Source organism: Physeter macrocephalus, chromosome 8 (assembly GCF_002837175.3).
Source record: "Physeter macrocephalus isolate SW-GA chromosome 8, ASM283717v5, whole genome shotgun sequence".
Classification (NCBI taxonomy): domain Eukaryota; kingdom Metazoa; phylum Chordata; class Mammalia; order Artiodactyla; family Physeteridae; genus Physeter; species Physeter macrocephalus.
In genome coordinates this window covers 27,592,839-27,606,554 of record NC_041221.1, presented here as the reverse complement: position 1 = coordinate 27,606,554, position 13,716 = coordinate 27,592,839, and the positions used below count along the sequence as shown (strand labels likewise).

The window sequence follows — 13,716 nt, the reverse complement described above, 5'->3', positions numbered from 1 at the left end:
ATAAAGTAACAGTAATTAATTAAAATTGAAAAAATAATAGGATAACAAAATCTTTTAATTTATTTGGCATATTGGCATTTAAGGGAAAGCACCTCTAATATTTAATTAAAAGTGGATGAATAAAAGTGGAAACATTAAAATAATTTTTTGATTGGTGGCATGGCTTATTATGTTTTATTTTACTTCAGAATGGAGGATAGTTCTTTTCTTTGACATGGGGATAATATTAGAACTTATCAACTGTTGATATGCTGAATATTGTCACGTCTTCCCCAACTTTATATGTTACAGGTATTTCCAACTGTATATATAGAGTTAACACGCACACACATATCCATATTTAGACACCTATACCTATACCGACTTTAAAAGCCCCTTGGGTATAGTATAAATGGTAAATTACACTTTATTTCTTCTCCACTCTTGAACCGTGCCCAGTGTGGATATACTCACGGTGGTAGGAAAGACATATGTTTTATTTGAAATTCCAAGCTGGCTATTTATTCTGACTTTGGCTTGTTCCGATAGTTACTCTTGTTCTTCATTCCTTGCTTACTTATTCTACATTTAGTTTGTTGAATCCTGTTATTTGGACAGTATCATCTTCAATATTTTAGGCAAGAGTTTATATAATTAAGTCTGACTCCGTGCAGTGGGTTTCCTTTATGGAGAGTGTACCCATAGATTGTAATCGGCAGGAAATGGCTTGTGTTCCACCGAACCGCTCTGTTACATTGAGCAAAACTAGATCCTCCATTCGTTTTTATTCATTCATTCATTCATTCAACAGATACATACAGTATTGTCCAATGATATACCTATTATGTATTGTTCTAGGTGCTTTAGTTTTTCTGGTTAAAAAGGAAATAAATTAAAAATGTATTAACTAAATTAATAAATTTTAAATTAAAAAGATTAAATCCTCCCTGTTTTGTGTTAACTCAGACAGTAACAGTACCTCTAAAATGAAGCAGACCGGTATGCCCATTTTCCGGGCAAGCATCACTCTGGCCATTCCCAACATCACCATGGCCCCAGCCCTAGAAGACATACAGCAGACGCTGAACAAAGCCGTGGAGTGCATCGTCACTGTCACCAAGGGGGTTAGACAGTGGAGCAGTGAGCTATTGTCCAAGGTGGGTGTGGGATGAGGGAATCATTTCATATGATTGAAATGAATCATATGATTGGTGGCATGGTTTATTATGTTTCAAGGACATATGACTGAAATATGTCCTTTTCCACTGTAGAAAAAGATGCACGAAAGAAAAATGGCTGCTTTGAAGAGTAACGAAGACAGTGATGCTGATGTTGAAATGGGAGAAAACGAACCTCAGGGTAAATGTTCTTTTAGTTCTTTCTAACTAGTCATTCTAAATCAAAATATATTGAGCTAAAAGATAGTTTCCCATACTAGGGGACGAGTAGGATTTTAGTTTCACAGTTTAAAGAGAAACTTGTCATCATCACAATGAACATTTCCTGACGTTTATGAGCTATTTTGTATTTTGAGCCATTATATGTCCTGTTTTGCTAACATGCTGTGATTTTTGCTGTAGATCTCATGGTTTTCATTTATATTCTGTAATATTAGGTAGCATATGACATCCAAGTTGCTAATGATATATGATAAATGTAGTTTAGTCCTACAAACTGCTTTTAAAGCAACCCTGCAAACAGAAGGGCGTGTGTAATTTTCAATTAGTGCTCATATCCCCTGAGAACTAACCACAAGGAAGAAACTAAAACAAGTTCCTCTTTAAAATAGTCTGTTACTGAGGAGGCTAAAGACAGCTCAAACCAACTTTATCCACAACTTACAATATTATTTATTTAAGCTAAAAATCTATATTAGTGTGTTAATTTCAATTTTGATATTATTTGGAAACATTGCTTAACTTCCTAGAATAGCTTAAAATTCAGAATTTTCTAAACTCGAAATATGTTCAATCATGAATTGTATCTTAAATTGAGAGGAAAAATGTTTAATGAAAAATATACATATATTTTTGTCATGATAAGAGTTAAAAAAAGAAATAAGCTGCACCTTTTAAAAATAACAGCTTTGAGATATAATTTACATAACATAAAATTCACCCTTTTAAAGTGTACAATTCAGTGGTTTTTAGTATATTCAGAGTTGTACAACCATCACCACTATCTAATTTTAGAACATTTTCATCACCTCCAAAAGAAACCCTGTACCTATTAGCAGTCATTTCTCATTCCCTTCCCCCAGCCCCTGGCAACCATTAATCTACTTTCTGTTTTTATGGATTTGCCTATTCTGAACATTTCATATAAATGGAATCATGCTACATGTGGTCTTTTGTAACTGACTTTCAAGTTCTAACTATGTTGTAGCATATATCATTTCTTTTTATGTATCATTTCTTTTTATTGCTGAATAATAGTCCATTGTATGGATATACTACATTTTATCCATTCATCAGTTGATGAACATTTGGGTTGTTTCCACTTTTGGACTGTTAAGAATAGATAATGCTATGAACATTTGTGCAAAGTTTTTGCATGGACATATATTTTTGTTTCTCTTGGGTATGATAGTCATGCCCTGAATCATATGGCAACTAATGCTTAACATTTTGAAGAAATGCTAAACTGTTTTCCAAAGCAATTAGACCATTTTACCTTCCTACCAGCCATGTGTGAAGGTCTCTCTCTTTTTTTTTTTTTTCCTTGTATCCTCACCAACAGTTGTTGTTGTCTGCCTTTTGATTATAGCCATTCTAGTGGGTGTGAAGTGGTTATCTCCTTGCAGTTTTGATTTGCATTTCCATAAAGACCAATGATATTGAACATCTTTTCATGTCTCTATGTGTGGCTTTTTTTTTTTTTTCCGTTTATATATCTTGTTTGGAGAAATGTCTATTTTTTGCCCATGTTTTTAAAAATTGGACTCTTTGTCTTTTGTTGAGTTGTTTATGTATTCTGAATACAAATCCCTTACCAGATTTGTAATTTGAAATATTTTCTTACATTCTGTGGGTGGGTTGTTTTTTCACTTTCTTAATGGTATCTTTTGAAGTATAAAAGTTTTAATTTTGATTCAGTCCAGTTTAGCTACTTTTTCTTTTGGTGCTTTTGATTGTGTATTTAAGAAACTGTTGTTTAACTTAAGGTCATGAAGGTTTACTCCTATGTTTTCTTTAAACATTTTATATTTTTAGCTCTTATATTTAGGTCTATGGTGCATTTTGAGTGAAGTGGGGGTCCAAATTCATTCTTTTGACTGTGGGTATTCAGTTGTCCTAGCACCATTTGTTGCAAAGACTATTTTTTCCCAATTGAATTTTCTGGAGACCCTTGTTGAAAATCAGTTAACCACAAGTGAAAATGTAAGCATTTATTTCTGCACTCTGGATTTTATTCCATTGATCTTATGTCTATCCTTATTCCAGAACCCCACTGTCTTGATTACTGTAGCTCTGAAGTAAGTTTTGAAGTCAGGAGTGTGAGTCTTCCAACATTTTTCTTCTTTTTCAAGATTGTTTTTGAATATTCTGGATCTCTTTTATTTCTGTATGAATTTTGAAATCATCAGCTTGTTAATTTCTACAAAAAAGATTTGTGATTTTTGGGATGTGCTGAATCTGTAAGTCAATCTGGAGACTATTGAAATGAAATTTAAAAAAACTGAAATAATACAAAGTATCTCCTCCAACCACAGTGAAATGAAATTAAAAATCAGTGATAGGAGATTTGGAAAATTGACTAATACATGAAAATTAAACAATACACTCCTAAATAACCAATGAGTCAAAGAAGAAATCACAAAGGGAATTAGGAAATAGTTTTAGGATAAATGCAAAGGAAAACACAAAATGCCAAAACTTATGAAATGCAGTTAAAACAGTGCTTAGAGGGAAATTTATAGTCTTAAACACTGATACTAAAAAAGAAGAAATATCTCAAATCAGTAACCTAGCTTGCTATTTTAAGAAACTTAACTTCAAGGTCACTGATTCTTTCTTCTACAAGCTAAAATCTGTTGAGCCTTGCAAGTGAATATGCATTTCATTTATTGTTTTTTCAACTTTAGAATTTGTATTTGATTCTCTTCTACATTTCTATATCATTATTGATATTCTCTATTTTTTGAGACATACTTCTCGTACTTTAATTCTTCAGATAGGGTTTTCTGTATTTCCTTGAACATATTGTAATAGCCGATTTTAAATTTTTCTGTAAGTTTAACTAGATCCCATTTGTTTATTTTTGCTTTTGTTGCCTTTGCATTAGGAGACAAATAAAAAAATATTGCTATGATTTATGTTAGAGTGTTCTGCTTATGTTTTCTTCTAGTTTTATGGTTTCCAGTCTTACTTGTAGGTCTTTAATCCATTTTGAGTTTATTTTTGTACATGGTGTGACAAAGCTTTTGTACAGCAAAGCAAACCATCAACAAAGTGAAAAGATAATCTACTGAATGGGAGGAAGTATTTGCAAATGATATGACCAATAAGGGGTTAATATCAAAACTATATAAACAGCTCATACAACTCAATATCAAAAAACAAACAACCTGTTTGAAAAATGGACAGAAGACCTGAATAGACATTTTCCCAAAGAAGACATACAGATGGCCAGCAGGCACATGAAAAGATGCTCAACATCGCTACTCATCGGAGAAATGCAAATTAAAACCACAATGAGATATCACCTCACACCCGTCAAAATGACCATCACTAAAAAGAACATAAATAACAAATGTTGTCACAGATGTGGAGAAAAGGGAACCCACTTGCACTGTTGGTGGGAATGTAAATTGATACAGTCACTGTGGAGAACAGGATGGAGGTTCCTCAAAAAGACTAAAAATAGAACTACCATATGATTCAGCATTTCCACTCCTGAGTATATATCTGGAAAAATGAAAACAGTAATTCGAAAAATATACACACCCCAGTGTTTATAGCAGCATGATTTACAATAGCTAGGAAGCAATCGAAGTGCCCATCAACAGACAATTGGATTAAGAAGCTGTGATACATATATACAATGGGCTATTACTCAGCCATAAAAAAGAATGAAATTTTGCCATTTGCAACAAGATGGATGGACCTGGAGGGTATTATGTTAGTGAATTAAGTCAGACAGAGAAAGACAAATGCTCTATGTTATCACTTATATGTGGAATCTAAAAGATAAAACAGAGGAAAGAATATAGCAAAACAGAAACAGATGTACAGATATAGAGAACAAACTTGAGGTTACCAGTGGGGAGAGGGAAGGGGGCAAGGGAAAAGATAGGGGTATGGGATTAAGAGATACAAACTATTATGTATAAAATAAGTAAATAAATAAGCTACAAGGAAATACACAGCACAGGGAGTATAGCCAGTATTTTATAATAACTTTAAATGGAGTACAATCTATAAAAAATTTGAGTCACTATGTTGTACACCCGAATCTAACAGAATCTTGTCAGTCAACTGTACGTCAATGAAAATTTCTTTTTGTCTAGTAATTCCAATAGTGGGCTTTCTCATGTACATTTCTGTGGGCTGTTTTTGTTCCTGTGGGTGGACATGGCTTTCCTGTATCTTTGCATGTCTCACAATTTTAATTTTTGTTTAAAACTTGATAAAAGTTTTAATTGATTAAAGAGTATAATGTGGCAAATCTGATTCTTTCTCCCAGGGCCTGTTGTTGTTGTTGTTATTACCATTTTATATTGACTTTCCTGGACCAATTCTGTAAAACTTGTCTTCCCTGTGGACTGCAGCACTATAGTCTGTGCTTGGTTAGTTTAGCAGTTAACTATGATTGCACAGAGATTTCCTTTAATGCTTTGAACCAGTAAGGCTTCCGTCCTTTGCCTAGGGAGTTTGTGTGTGCACTGCAGCACCCTGGAAGCTCAGAAAGTTTTCAACACTGCTCTAGCCTTTATTTACTATTTGTGCAAGACCTCAATTCATGAGCCAGCATGAAAGATTGAGACATTTTTAGGTCTTTCCTGGGCATGTGCACAGCTCTGTACATACGCATGACCTTCTAGAACCCCAGGAATATGTCAGGGCCCTATAAGGCCTTCTGTGGACGTCTCATTCCCCAGATCTTTAACTTTTTTGGCCACGCTTTCCATTGCTCCAACAGATATCATTGCCTCAGGCAGCTGTGAAGTTAAATGTCACTGATTTCTTTTTTTAATTGAAGTATAGTTGACTTACTTTATAAGTGAGTGACTTATGTACTTCAACATAGTGACTTGGTATTTTTAGACATTATGAAATGATCACCACTATGAATCTAGTTACCGTCTATCACCATACAAGTTATTACCGTATTATTGACTATATTCCCTGTATTGTATACTACATCCTGTGACTTATTTATTTTATAACTGGACTTCTTAATCCCCTTTATTGATTTTGCCCATCCTCCTTTCCCCTCCCTTCTGGCAAGGACTAGTTTGTTCTCTGTATCTATGAGTCTGCTTCTGTTTTGTTCTGATTGTTTTTTGACAAACGCCTTGGGGATAGGGATTTTCTCAGTCAGCGGGTTCTGAGTCAGGTCAAATAAAGATAACCTCTTTGAATGGGGTTTGCCCAGGGAGCTTCCAGACAAGTCAAGTAGGGACAATTCTATGGGGCTTCTTGAGGAGCCTTAAGCCCAGGCTGGTCCCTCTGGTGAATGCGACCTGCTGCTGGCTGTGGTTTTCACAGCCACGGTCATGGCAAAGCTCCTGTTTCTCGAGGCTGCCGCATAGCCAGCAAGGGGCAATGTAGGTAGAACCAATGAACACATGACAAAACTCACTGTTGTTACCCAGATTTCAAAATATTTCTCGAATAAACAATTCCTCGAATTGTTGCAAGCTTTGGTTAATGTCCAGAGTCCTGAAAAAATTATTATCGACAAATTTGCCCAGTGTTTTCAATTGCTTTTATAAGGAAGATTTTTTCAGAGTTCCTTACTTTTCCATTACAGAGATTCACTCACGTTTTTAAAGCATGTTCTATATACTGTTGATATAAATGTTTCTCTCTCTCTCTCTCTCTTTTTTTTTTGCTTTTAGATACCTTTGAGATAGCATCTGTGAACTTACCCATTCCTGTGCAAAACAGGAACTATTATAAGAATGTTTCTGACAACAAAGAGATTCTAAAATTAGTCTCTGTGCTTAGCACAATCATCAACTCCACCAAAAAGGTATGCCAAGAGGATCCGCAGCCAGGGTCTTTTGCTTTACAACAAGATTGAAGTTGAACATTTAAGCTTGTCCTTCATGTAGCCTGGGTCTCACCTACTGTGCCTTCAGTGAGCAGCTTATGGCATCTCGTACGTGCTCAGCAAATGTTTGTTTAACTCAAGATTTTTCATTCTAGATTGCAAGGTGAAAGACAATTATTATTCCTGTGTTTTATATTTTCTTCTGTTTAATGCCTTTAAACTTTTTATGTATTTATGTAGTACAGATAAGTCTGTTAAAAAATTCAGGATGTCTCAAACCCCAAGTCAGACTGGTGCTGCAGTTCACCTTCAAAGAGTCAGTGATGATGGAACTGACTTGAATCATTTGAAATAGAATAAGATTTACACTCAGTTTTTTGTGTTTGTGTAGTTGGGCAAATCTTATAAAATAGATGAAAATTTATGTATATTGTATATACATGTATGTATATCATGGAAATAAGATAATACTGAGAATTTCGAAAATATTTTCAGCACATACTTGTACTGGACATGGATGTAAATTCAGGTTAATTTTTTCTTCCAAACTGCTCTTCTCTCAACTTTCCCTTTTCTGTTCAGGCAAATCTGTCTTTGTGGTTAAAAAGACTCAAAATCCTGGTGTCAATTTCTACTTAAAAGAAAATATTCACATTGGCACTAAGACCTGCTGACTCTTTAAAAATGTTTCTCATTGTTGAGGGAACAGTTGTCACTCAGTAAATATATCTTTTCTATTACTCACTTTTGTTAGAATGAGTTTCACTTGTTTGAAAGTGTTTTGAAAAGCTGCCTTTGCTGTAACCATGTGAGGAAATATTAAGTTTAATTTTAATGTATTCCTGAGGGAACTGGAAGCTTTTGCATTTATGCATTTTCAATTTTCCTTTCTTAATATCTTGAAGGTCTTGTATTTAATTTTGCCCTAGGGACTGTGTTCACATAATTCAATTTAACAAATATTTGTCTAGTGCTTAGTTTGTCAAGCTCTGTACTAAACGATAAAGGTAAGTAGAGTATTCTATGATGATAATAAACATTCAAGTATGCTTTCAAATGTCTCAGTAATCATGGAAAATACAATAAAATAGATCAATAATAAAGTCCATTACTTTCTTTCAATATAAGCAGCCACTATTATGAAAATCTAAGGGTAAGACAGAGTAGTTGAAATTAATGTACTGCAGGCAACAAGGTACTTATGTCTGTGTCATTGTTGTTGCATTTGCCTTTATATTATGTCAAGGAAATGTACAGATCTTGGTACAGTCTTCCTTAAGATAATAGAAAGGGTTGGCACTTAGAATAACATGAAGGACTTTATCCAGATTGATAGGGTGGCCAGATTGTTTCTGGAAGACTATATGCACACTTGGTCATAGTGCTAGACGTGGCTCTCCAGAGCCATAGACCCTTCTGAATTTTCTGTGACTGACCCTTCCTCAACCACAGAAAATCCTCTGACCCCAGCCCCTTTCCTCTTACAATAACTGGTTGGATCAGAATATAAACCTGGGGCTTCCCTGGTGGCGCAGTGGTTGCGCGTCCGCCTGCCGATGCAGGGGAACCGGGTTCGCGCCCCGGTCTGGGAGGATCCCGCATGCCGCGGAGCGGCTGGGCCCGTGAACCATGGCCGCTGAGCCTGCGCGTCCGGAGCCTGTGCTCCGCAACGGGAGAGGCCACAGCAGAGGGAGGCCCGCATACCACAAAAAAAAAAAAAAAAAAAAGAACCACAATTTAAACTTTACATCTTATATAAAAATGACCTCAAAATGGATCATAGACTTAAGGGCAAAATATGTAACTATAAAATTTTAGAATGTGCTCCGCAACGGGAGAGGCCGCAGCAGAGAGAGGCCCGCATACCACAAAAAAAAAAAAAAAGAATATAAACCTGACCTACATTCAGCACAACCATAGTTTGGCCATCAACTTATAACACTGCCTGGCTTGAAAAGATGAGCTGGACCAAACAATCAAAATAACCATGGCAATTAAAATAACTTAAGTAGATCAGCCCTACATATGTAGTTCAAGTAATTTTTCCTTTAGGCTTTAGGTTACCTCTGCTTTCAAAAGTTCCAGTTTAATAAAGATTGACTCAGATAAAATAAATGAGAGTCTAAAACTTATTTAGTTAGGGTATGTTCTTCTTTTTTTAAAAAAAATAAATCTATCTATCTACTTATTTATTTATTTATTCAGGCTGCATTGGGTCTTTGTTGCTGTGCACGGGCTTTCTCTCTAGTTGTGGCGAGCGAGGGCTACTCTTCGTTGCGGTGCGCGGGCTTCTCATTGCCGTGGCTTCTCTTGTTGCGGAGCATGGGCTCTAGGCTTGTGGGCTTCAGTAGCTGTGGCACACAGGCTCAGTACTTGCGGCTTGCGGGCTCTAGAGCACAGGCTCAGTAGTTGTGGCACCCAGGCTCAGTAGTTGTGGCTTGCAGGCTTCAGTAGTTGTGGCTCGTGGGCTCTAGAGCTCAGGCTCAGTAGTTGCGGCACAAGAGCCTAGTTGCTCCGTGGCACGTCGGATCTTACCAGACCAGGGCTCGAACCCATGTCTCCTGCATTGGCAGGTGGATTCTTAACCACTGCGCCACCAGGGAAGTCCCAGGTACGTTCTTAATATTATAAACTCTTGTGTTGAAAGAGCTCAGGATTCTGGAATTTTACCCATATTCAGGGATCTTTGATACTCTGTAATTCTGTCTCCAAACCATCATACATTTGTGAATATGTCTAGATGCTGTTGCAATGCATTCTGGGTGTGCACGTCAACATCTCAGCCCGTGCCAGGGCATCAGGTGTAGTTGGGACAAGCGGGGGCAGGCTTAGCTTTCTGCATTTTAGCGGGTGTGAAGTGTCAACACTCGTTAATCCTGAGGTTTCAAGGGGCATCTTTAGCTGCACGTGGGGAGCTAGAGTAAAGCTAGTGCTTGGCTTGGTTCGGGTTGGTGAAATTTACTTAAAATAATCAGACCATTTAGAATGCTGTTGGTAATGCTCTATTCTTTCAAATAATACCACTTTTCTCTCTATCTCAGTTGAAATTTTTTTTTTCTCATGAAGATATAACTCTGAAATTATAATGTAAACCAATAGAAAAAGTTAACTACCAAGAGGTGTAAACATTAGAAATGAGGAGACACATTTTAATTATTTGGAGATGATATGATTATCTATCAAGTAAATCCAAAAGCGCGTATCTAAAAAAAACACATATGGCCCAAGAAGAGTTAAGTTAGCAGTCAGTTGAAAAGTAACTATAGGCATTTCTGCTGTAATGCAATAAACATGTTCCTGAAAAGCCGGTTTTGCAAAGTTGCACATATAATAGGGCTTATGAGAAAAAAGAGGTTGAGATAGACACACACAACTGAGGAAATTCTGTAACTAGAGTAATACCAAAAACAATAACAATCATAGTAAAATATTAACCTGTTTAACAATGCTGTAGTCAGTGTAGAACTTTACATACTATCAAAAGGTGAAAGAAACTTGGTAGAAGTTGTAACAAGGTGTAAGAAACAGTTGAAAATGCTGAGTTATGGAAACAAATATAAAATATACAAAGATCAGGTCTAACTGTGCAAAGAACATTCTCAAAACAAAGTGGAGAACAAATTAACCCAAAAGAAAGAAGAGACAAAAAGCATTGTGCCCCTCTTTGGTTTGCTGCTTTAGTGGGTACAAAATGAAGTGCTAGGAAAAACAGCATTTGATAATGTGACCTTCCTGTTATATTGACATCATTCCTTATTTGCCAGTTGCGAGAAAGCCAATTCATCTTACAGAAGCACACTTTGTAACAAAGCAGACCATTCGTTAAAAAACCAGTTTTTTAAAAAACTTATATGCCGTCCATACAGTTATAAGGATAGTGGAAAAAAGATCCTTTTTACGATAACAACATCATTGAAAAATACCTAGGAGCGTACATAATGAGAAGTTTGTAGGGTCTTTATGAAGAGTTCTCTAACACTTAACAAGGAATTAAAGAAAAAGAGGTGAGAAGATTTAGAAACACATGGGAAGATTTAATATTGTATGGACGTCAGTCCTTGTCTAATATATTTATACAGTTTGTGTGATTCCATGCAATCTTTCAGTGGGGCTTGTTGCTGGATATATTCTATTTGTCCCTCTAGATCTAATCTCCATGCTCTGACCTTAGGGAACAAGTCAATGGGTTTCCATTGAGACTTCCAGTAGATTTCACCAATGAGAGTCTTGGAGGAGTTTGTGCAATGGGAAAAAGTGACCTCAGAGTATTTTTTTCCCCCATAGCACCACCCTCTCTGTGGCATGATTTGAGCTGTGTTTTTTGACCTAAGGTCCAACCCCAATCAATAGGGCCTGGTCCACAAGAGATTTTATGGACTCTCTCTCTCTCTCTCTTTTTTCTTTTTCCTGAGAAACAGTTCCCCTCTCTTTTTGGCTAGGATGGTACCAGTTACATTGTTACTAGTCCCAGGTTACTATTTACACTATTGTATCCAGTTCCAGTCCTGTGGCATTTTCAACTAGTCACACGGTTCACTAATTAAACATTTTAATAAATCCATGGGAACCACCAGCAACTGGCAAATGTTCACTTATATCATGATGCCATTTCTGATTCTTCCTTCTCTACACAAATATGTTATTTGTATTCTAGGAAGTTATGACATCCACCGACTGCTTCAAACGCTACAATCACATTTGGCAAAAGGAGAAAGAAGAAACCATTGTGACGTTTATTATGAAAAACCCCTTGCTTTCTGAATTTGAATCCCAGATTCTCTATTTCCAAAAACTAGAGCAAGAAATTAACACTGAGCCTGAGTATATCTGTGCGGGTACCATTGCTCTGTACACAGGTTGGTTCATTTTCTTTCAGACGGTCATAAAAATTCAACGTATTACTCTGTCTCTTTACCTAGATTAGTATTCCAGAGAGTTCTAGCTATCTTAAAGATTGACTCTCCTTTTATTGGCCTCAAGCTTTAAGACCAACTTGTAGATTTGTTTTTAATTCCCTTCTGCATAATTATTTATTCTGGACTATTTTGAACACTCTGCTGCTAAACCTTGAAAATAAATGCTAATTCAGACAAAGGATGAGTCTGTCATATTTGGAATTAAAGTGTACCCTCTCTTTAATAAATAACAATAACAAAGATTTGTGGCTTATCTCCGACAGTTTTGATAGGTACTGTTTTTTTTTTTTTTCCCCATTTTGGAATGTGTTTTGAATTGTTGCAAATAGGCTTTATGACATGAATGAATATATAATGATTGGGAAAAACTAATTTTTTTCCAGTTTGATTTTTCATGTGTTAGAGGGCTATCAGCTGCAAAGTATTTACTGTTGGTAAACCATTACGCTGGGTCTCCTTATACTGGTTCCAGTTTTTCAAACTGAACGGTGGACATGTGGGTTTTACAGCTGACTTGAAGTTCACCTTGACTGCTGAGACGAAGGCCTGGATGGTTGTCATCGGCCGTCACTGTAACAAAAAATACAGAAGTGAGATGGAAAACATTTTTACACTTGTTGAAGAATTCAGTAAGAAACTGAATCGCCCGATTCAAGACCTAGATGATATTCGAATTGCTATGGTGGCACTGAAGGAAATCAGGGAGCAGCAAATCTCCATTGACTTTCAAGTGGGACCTATTGAGGTAACTAACTGATCATCACTTGTTCTATAGAAATATCTCCATATGTTGGGCTCTATTAGATGACCTATTGACCAGATCTGGACTGGAATTACAAGTGGACGCTAAACCCAAGGACAACGCTTTCAGTAATGATACCTAACCTACAGGGTGCCTCGTATGGGCAGTTCTAGTCCTTTACACAGCATTTAAGGTGTGGAAGAGCAGAGCCTGAGATGAGGATTTCTGTATAAGTGATTTATTGATGAGTGCTCATGGGAGAAGTAGAGTGAACAAAACAGAAAAGGATGAGGTTGCGGGGGTGGGAGGAAGCTAAGGCAGGGTGTGATCTTAGCTGTAGACTAACTCCGGCCTGATCCCACAGGGAGTGTTCTGGAACATGAATTGTACCACACGGCTGGCCCCATTTTGAGGCAAGGGGGACTGTCTTTATTCCCGCAAATCAGTTGGTCATTGACCATTATTTCCTCATGAGGAGGCTCCTATCAGCTGAGGACAATTTTCAAGGAAAGAAGGCAGCTTGATTCCTATAGCCAACACACCCAACAATCTGGGTTGCAAATCCCAGCTGGTCAACAGGACCTGGATGGGGCACTGACAGTGTCCGTTCATGGGTTTATTCTGTATTAACTCCTTTAACCCTTCCTACAACACTCCACTTGCAGACGAGGAAACTGAGGGTCAAGGAAATCATGCCGTTTGATTAATGTTGCACATTACTTTTGTTTTTATTTTTATCTTTTCTAGATGCAAATGCTTTATCAGGAATAGGTTACTATATTCTTTTAAACGAGACTAGTATACCTGTAGCATTAGAACAATTCCAGTTATAAAAACATTATCTTTTCATCACACCATAAC

General features: G+C 36.6%; 1 protein-coding gene across 1 annotated transcript in view; it reads left to right on the top strand.

Annotated features, from left to right (window-relative positions):
- DNAH5 (dynein axonemal heavy chain 5) overlaps positions 1-13,716 on the top strand; it is a 258,228-nt gene that overhangs the window by 90,577 nt on the left and 153,935 nt on the right. The window contains exons 20-24 of the mRNA XM_028492810.2: positions 946-1,136; positions 1,251-1,338; positions 7,043-7,176; positions 11,852-12,053; positions 12,623-12,858. Coding sequence (XP_028348611.1) covers positions 946-1,136; positions 1,251-1,338; positions 7,043-7,176; positions 11,852-12,053; positions 12,623-12,858 — 851 coding nt within the window. The remainder of the gene's footprint in view (positions 1-945; positions 1,137-1,250; positions 1,339-7,042; positions 7,177-11,851; positions 12,054-12,622; positions 12,859-13,716) is intronic.